Source organism: Coregonus clupeaformis, chromosome 5, assembly GCF_020615455.1.
Source record: "Coregonus clupeaformis isolate EN_2021a chromosome 5, ASM2061545v1, whole genome shotgun sequence".
NCBI classification, from domain to species: domain Eukaryota; kingdom Metazoa; phylum Chordata; class Actinopteri; order Salmoniformes; family Salmonidae; genus Coregonus; species Coregonus clupeaformis.
The window spans coordinates 30714651-30722273 of record NC_059196.1 but is presented as its reverse complement, the minus strand read 5'-3'; the positions used below and the strand labels follow the sequence as shown (position 1 = coordinate 30722273).

Sequence of the window (7623 nt, the reverse complement as noted above, 5' to 3'; positions counted from 1 at the left end):
TACGCCATAGCACTTTTATTAACAATAATTAGATTAAATATCTAAAAGGCATCATCTGCAATATAAATCTATAGCTGTGGATTACATACATTTAAACAGGTTATTAGTTACATATTTACATTGGTTAAATGCGTATTGTATCACAGCTTTTCCCCCTGAGTGCAAACACAAAGCTTTTTGTCTGGGTCAGACCAGATAGAGAGTAGTGGTCTGGTTTGATGAACGGTGTTACAACAGGAAGCTGATCAGGCCATTATGTGTTTCCTTTAGCGATGACAACATTACACACTTAGCAGATGAATCACGCTGGACAATCATGTTAAAACCTCCTCCGGCTTTCCCAGTTTTAGAACAGAGAGCGTCACACCATTTCATTTTCTCTCTTGCTGCTCGTCACAGAAATCATGAGGGTATTTTTTATTTTATTTTTTTAAACGTCCAGCTCTGATATCACTGGGCCTTCTAAAAGCCACTCCAGGGCATCATCACACCCAGAGGCAGGACTGACGGAGGTCTGCGGGACGGAAATGGTTCTATTTATGTAAGGTGACATTAAAGATGGAGATAAAGTGGCCAATTACAGATCAACTTCCAGACCCTAGGAACAGTGTAGAGCTGAAAGAACTGCATATGTATACATGGTTCAATTCAACCAAGCCTTACCAGAGGGCCAGGTGAAGCTATGTCCATATTGCTAAAACCTGTTCAATAGTGTTAGGTATCTAAAATGGCTAGGGGTTGGGATTAGCGCCTGATTGTGGGAGTTTCTTTTTTTCCTTTGTAGGTCATCACAACATTCAGCCTCACTGTACTGTAACCTAACCAGAGGGACGTCTGGAAACTGGACCCATTTTGGCTCCTTCCATTCAGCCTCGTCAGCAGTCACACAGCCTTCTACTAGCCACAAAGGGACGTCTGGAAACTGGACCCATTTTGGACCGTCGTCACGTTCAGTTACATTACAAAAGGCCTCCTAGCCCCACACACACACACAAGTGTCTGACGTACAGTGCCATTTGTGTTTCTACATTGAGCCTCTTGCCCATCAGTCAACACACACTAGAACCTGACCACAGAGCAGAAGTGAAACTGAACTGTGTCACATCACGACAACCTGGCACTTTAAAAAGCATGACAAAAAATATACTAATATAAAATGTTAGTTATGCAGTACAGAAGGTAAGCTTCATTCCTGGAAATTCCTGGGGAGTCTTTCAGAAGGAAATAGTTCATAAAATGAATAAATGTTCTATTAGTTTTAATGCAACCTCTTATTATAGGTGACCTGTCCACTCTGTATGTGGCAGTTTTCAACTTTGACCCCAGCACATCCTGTGTGTGTGTCTAAGGGGGATGTCCTTCGGGGCCAAAAAGCAGTCACACGGCAGTGGTTGGACAGTCTCCCATCAGTGGGAGGAATCAATGTGTTGTTGACAGGTCATAGGGTCACAGTCAGCTGACATACAAACAGCATACATACATTTGTCTGTTGACCACAGAGAGATTCTATTGGTGCATTTAGTGGCAGTCAGCACTCTCATTGGTTGATAGTGCTTGAAGGCAGCTCTATGGTGTATTCAGTCGCTGGCGGAAAGAGCTCACACCTTGCTCTGTTGACCAAGGAGCCTTTCTATTGGTGTATTCAGTGGAGGTCCGTCGCTGGTGTATTTAAATGGGTGGAGCCTGCAGTTACAGCTCACACATTGGTTTCCAGCCCCTGGAGGCGGTCCATCCTCTGCATGTTGCGCTCAATAGTGGCCTGGCACGTGATTGGTTCAGCACATTCTGACAGGAACCAACCCCTCTCGCCATCACGGAGTCGCTCGCCCTCATACCAGCCTAAAAGAGAGAGATTTATTTATCCTTCAGAAAATCCCTTCACAGGGCTACAGCGCCACAGGCCTGAAGAAAATAGTTTCCTGTTCAAAGCAGGAAGTGAGCTCTCAGCCAGCTGTTGGACTCTTAAATTACATCTGTTTGATGCTCTATTCTGTCTGTTCTAGAATGCCCTTTCACATGAAAGAGATGGTTGCCATGGAGACACAAAGGGAAATTACCTTTAACCTTAAGAGTGACTGTATACGCATCATCAAACATCTCTGGTCTGACGCCACACAGGTAAATCTCTTTCAATGATTCTCCAGGGAGAAGACAAATAGGAATGAGACCGAGAGAGCGAGAGCGAGAGAGAGCGAGTGTAACAGTGTAACGTACCATCCTCCACAGTCTGTGACACCAGGACCACGTCAGCCACCTGCAGTGAAAGCTCATCAGGCTGCTTGGCTGTGTACGTCCTTGTCACCTCCACCTGCATGGCATCTGGGGCAACACAAAAACAACACAGAGTTTACACTAACCCTGGGGCAACACAAAAACAACAGAGTTTACACTCTAACCCTGGGGCAACACAAAAACAACAGAGTTTACACTCTAACCCTGGGGCAACACAAAAACAACAGAGTTTACACTCTAACCCTGGGGCAACACAAAAACAACAGAGTTTACACTCTAACCCTGGGGCAACACAGTTTACCTTTCAGTCCTGGCTTTTATTTTATTTTTTTATTTTATTTAACCTTTAAGCCAGTTGAGAACAAGTTCTCATTTACAACTCATTATAAACTAGTTCTAAAGGTTATAGTACTTGTATTTGATCCTAGCAGTCCTTTTTGTTGTCTATTATGCAAGTTCAATAGAAAAGCCCTGAAAATGTTATGACTCATATATGCCTTTACTACCAATGCACAGTGACTGAATAATTATTCAACCAGTTAGACAGGTAGTACTTGCTAATGCTCTACTGCAGGCTAATTCAAATCTGGACCTCGAAACCAGTTCCACTGCTGATTTTCATTCTTCCTCTCTAATTAAAGGGTTAGTTTGGGATTTGCTAACTAGCGTTAGCACAATGACTGGAAGTTAGTGGGAACAGCTGTTCCTGTAGACTTCCAGTCATTGTGCTAACGCTAGTTAGCATTGGCTCACGAAAGTACCTCTAACTTCCTTCATACTGGATGCAGATACATAAACATGGTATCCACACGTTCATCTGACTCTGGGGAAATAGATAAAGAACCTAATTGCCAAAATCCCAAAGTATACTTTTAAGGACTGATTAAGACCTTGAATAAATGATCAGATATAACAGAAAAACAGCAGTACTCCGGACCTACAGGCTTGGATTTGAATACCCCTATCCTACTGTATATGCCCCCAGACAGTGATTGGGAGACTGTTCTACTAATCTACCACAAGGTGGTGCTGTCTGTCTGCATGTGAGTTCCACTGACCAGTCAAGTTTGATAGTGCTGTCTGAGTGAAGTGAGAGTGTGTGTGTGTGTGGTGCTGAACTCACTTGTTCGGTCTTGGTTCTTCTTGTCATTGCTGCTCTGACCCAGAGCACTGATCCAGCGAGCACGCTCATTCCTGTGGGACAAACACACACAGCATTTTTCAATACTTTCTCTCTTACTTGTTAATGAGTCATTTAGCGCCATAACAATATAGAAGGTAATGTGGTCAACATGGGGTTTTTCTAATGCCACTAATTGCCACTGCAGTCTTGCAGGAAAAAGCACAACTTTACTTCAGTTTGACTTTCCTTTTTTCACCATGGTTGATACTATCAACACAGGGGCCTGTTTTAAGGAACTAATATAATCAAGGTATCCATTTGACATTTACATTTTAGTCATTAAGCAGACGCTCTTTTTTCAGCGTGACGTAGGATACAATGCAGAGGACAAACAGGGAACGTATTGAGATACAACCTCACAGCATCACAAACAACAACCTCACAGCATCACAAACAACAACCTCACAGCATCAAACAACAACCTCACAGCATCACACAACAACCTCACAGCATCACAAACAACAACCTCACAGCATCACAAACAACAACCTCACAGCATCACAAACAACAATCTCACAGCATCACAAACAACAACCTCACAGCATCACAAACAACAACCTCACAGCATCACAAACAACAACCTCACAGCATCACAAACAACAACCTCACAGCATCAAACAACAACCTCATAGCATCAAACAACAACCTCACAGCATCAAACAACAACCTCACATAATCACAAAGCAAATAAAGTAGTGCACTGATTACCTCAGGATGTCTAACCTGTTTCCCTCTCCCACCCCACTCCTTATGTCCTTAGTTTCTGACTCAATTCACTTAGAATAAGATGCATGAACAACAGTCAGTCATGGTTGTTGAAAGACGAACACACACAAAGCACCATCAGAGAAACACAATACATCACACAGAGAGGAAGACATCAACAGCTTTATTAGTCCATTAAGGAGAAATGCGTTGTCATCCACCTCTCCCTCCCAGTCCTTGTCCGTGAGAGAGAGAGGGAGAACAGAGGGAACACAGGGGTTTTGATTCAGTTGAAAAGGGACAAAGGTTAATTTACATTTTAGTCATTTAGCAGACGCTCTTATCCAGAGCGACTTACAGTTAGTGAGCGCATTCATTTTTTTTTTCATACTGGCCCCCCATGGGAATCGAACCCACAACCCTGGCTTTGCAAGCGCCATGCTCTACCAACTGAGCTACACGGGGCCTAATTCACAGGAAAGGAACAGAGTAGCTTTTAGTTTGTGTCTCTGGTGTATGGGAGGAGGGGCACGGGTCAGGTTTCCCCAGGTACCTCTACCTGCCCACACCAATGAGAGAGAGACCCATATTTATGTTTATTTATTTTCCCATTTGTACTTTAACTATTTGCACATTGTTACAACACTGTATATATATATATACACATAATATGACATCTTTATTCTTTTGGAACTTCTGAGTGTAATGTTTACTGTTAATATGTATTGTTTACTATCTACTTCACTTGCTTTGGCAACGTTAACATTTCCCATACCAATAAAGCCCTTAAATGAGAGAGAGAAAGAGAAAGAGAAAGAGAAAGAGAAAGAGAAAGAGAAAGAGAGAGAGAAAGAGAGAGAGAGAGAGAGAGAGAGAGAGAGAAGAATATAGTGATTCATAGAGAGGGAGTGAACTAGATTGACAGATTGAGAGAGAAAAAGAAAGGAAGCCTGGGTGGAAAGAGAATGAAACATAGCGAGAGGGGACAGAGGGGTGCACTTTCTGTCTCACCCCTTCACCCCCACCGTGGACAGCCAGCCAGGACCAGGAGTCCCAAAGTACACCCTATTCCCTATGTAGTGCATTCATTTTGACCAGGCCCCATAGGACTGTGGTCAAACGTAGTGCTGTATGTAGGGAACAGACTCGGAGATACTGACCCAGAACCCCACTGCAGGTCAGACCAGGCAGAGTGAATGGAGTCTGGGTGGATCATCTCAACAAGGACACGGGGCACAAAAGAACTCCCTGACTCAGACTTCCATCATTCCATTATTCCGTTTCCCATTCCAATTCTGTTCCGGCTTAATCCTGGAATCTTCCCCCCCTAAGAACACACCATGTCAGCACCTAACTGTACAGGACAGCAATTTCATGTCTCAACATGATTTAACCTACTCATATACCCTGAATAATCACTCACAATTAATGTAACTCCACGGTTGGTTTTAGCGACTCTCTAAAAAGTGGTGTTCAAATGCAGTATGTAGCTGTCTCTACTGTTATCACCCTAGTGAAGTCACCTGTACTAAAGTCATCTAGCTCAGGTGCTCAGCCACATACTATGGCAGTGTCCTATGGTCCCTTGCATGTCTGAGGCTCAACAGGACCACAACTATCATTCAGGACATTTCGCTATGATCAAGCATTCTTTACGACCACGCGATTGGATGGTTGCAGGTGGTCGACGTGACCACAAATACATCCTTATCTATCCAGTGAATGGAAACTGTAATGTTGTATTAGCTACGGTTCAGGGACTGAAGGAAATATACAGGGTTTGTTCCCTGGCTGCCTCAGGTGAACCTGCACTGAGTCACAACACACTGGAGGACAGCAGAAAACACACACCTGTGTGTGTCTCTGAGTAACTGAGCGTTTGTGTGGCTGTATGCGTCTAAGGGAGACGTGGGAATGACACATTGCTGTGTGTAGCGTTCCCACGATAAAACATGCCAGCTGAGGTATCAGCACTATTAATACACACTCTCATTCATATATTAGTAAAGGCATCAACACACACATTCCTGTTGGAACACACTCACAGCCACATACAGGCATCTTATGTGTGCGCCATGATTTAATGTGTGGAATGGGAGGCACATAGCCTCAAGCTCTCTGCGTGTAAGTGTGTGTGTGTGTGTGTCTAAGTGTGTGTATAAGAGGCGCATCCTTCCCTCTTTCAAATGTCTACACCTCATCCACCATTTCAATTAATACAATATCAGACCATTCAAGGTTATACATGCCTAAACTATTAATCACTATATGAAAATACCATGAGCCGGGAATCAAAACTATTGTGAGAGGTTCATGTTTCACATTGAGACAGAAATTAAAATGGAGAAAAGGTTCCATGTGGAAAGCAGTTGTTATGAATGTAGTGAGACTGGAATGACTGGAGTCCAATAGAGAGAGAGGCTGTCAGAGAGACTGGATCTAGACTGACTGGAGTTTAGTAGAGAGAGGCTGTCAGAGAGACTGGATCTAGACTGACTGGAGTTTAGTAGAGAGAGAGGCTGTCAGAGAGACTGGATCTAGACTGACTGGAGTTTAGTAGAGAGAAGCTGTCAGAGACTGGATCTAGACTGACTGGAGTTTAGTAGAGAGAGGCTGTCAGAGAGACTGGATCTAGACTGACTGGAGTTTAGTAGAGAGAGGCTGTCAGAGAGACTAGATCTAGACTGACTGGAGTTTAGTAGAGAGAGGCTGTCAGAGAGACTGGATCTAGACTGACTGGAGATTAGTAGAGAGACTGGATCTAGACTGACTGGAGTTTAGTAGAGAGAGGCTGTCAGAGACTGGATCTAGACTGACTGGAGTTTAGTAGAGAGAGGCTGTCAGAGAGACTGGATCTAGACTGACTGGAGTTTAGTAGAGAGACTGGATCTAGACTGACTGGAGTTTAGTAGAGAGACTGGATCTAGACTGACTGGAGTTTAGTAGAGAGAGGCTGTCAGAGAGACTGGATCTAGACTGACTGGAGTTTAGTAAAGAGACTGGATCTAGACTGACTGGAGTTTAGTAGAGAGAGGCTGTCAGAGACTGGATCTAGACTGACTGGAGTTTAGTAGAGAGAGGCTGTCAGAGAGACTGGATCTAGACTGACTGGAGTTTAGTAGAGAGACTGGATCTAGACTGACTGGAGTTTAGTAGAGAGAGGCTGTCAGAGAGACTGGATCTAGACTGACTGGAGTTTAGTAGAGAGAGGCTGTCAGAGAGACTGGATCTAGACTGACTGGAGTTTAGTAGAGAGAGGCTGTCAGAGAGACTGGATCTAGACTGACTGGAGTTTAGTAGAGAGAGGCTGTCAGAGAGACTGGATCTAGACTGACTGGAGTTTAGTAGAGAGAGGCTGTCAGAGAGACTGGATCTAGACTGACTGGAGTTTAGTAGAGAGAGGCTGTCAGAGAGACTGGATCTAGACTGACTGGAGTTTAGTAGAGAGAGGCTGTCAGAGAGACTGGATCTAGACTGACTGGAGTTTAGTAGAGAGAGAGGCT

At 43.9% G+C, this 7623-nt stretch overlaps 1 protein-coding gene across 2 annotated transcripts in view; it reads right to left on the bottom strand.

Annotated features, from left to right (window-relative positions):
• The window catches only part of LOC121566844 (rho guanine nucleotide exchange factor 26-like), a 58051-nt gene continuing 50428 nt past the window's right edge, over nucleotides 1-7623 (bottom strand). For both annotated transcript variants that reach the window (XM_041876723.2, XM_045213895.1), the window contains exons 13-15: nucleotides 3356-3426; nucleotides 2215-2319; nucleotides 1-1839 (exon numbers count right to left, since the gene is read on the bottom strand). In XM_041876723.2, coding sequence (XP_041732657.2) covers nucleotides 1697-1839; nucleotides 2215-2319; nucleotides 3356-3426 — 319 coding nt within the window. In that variant the 3' untranslated portion in view covers nucleotides 1-1696. The remainder of the gene's footprint in view (nucleotides 1840-2214; nucleotides 2320-3355; nucleotides 3427-7623) is intronic.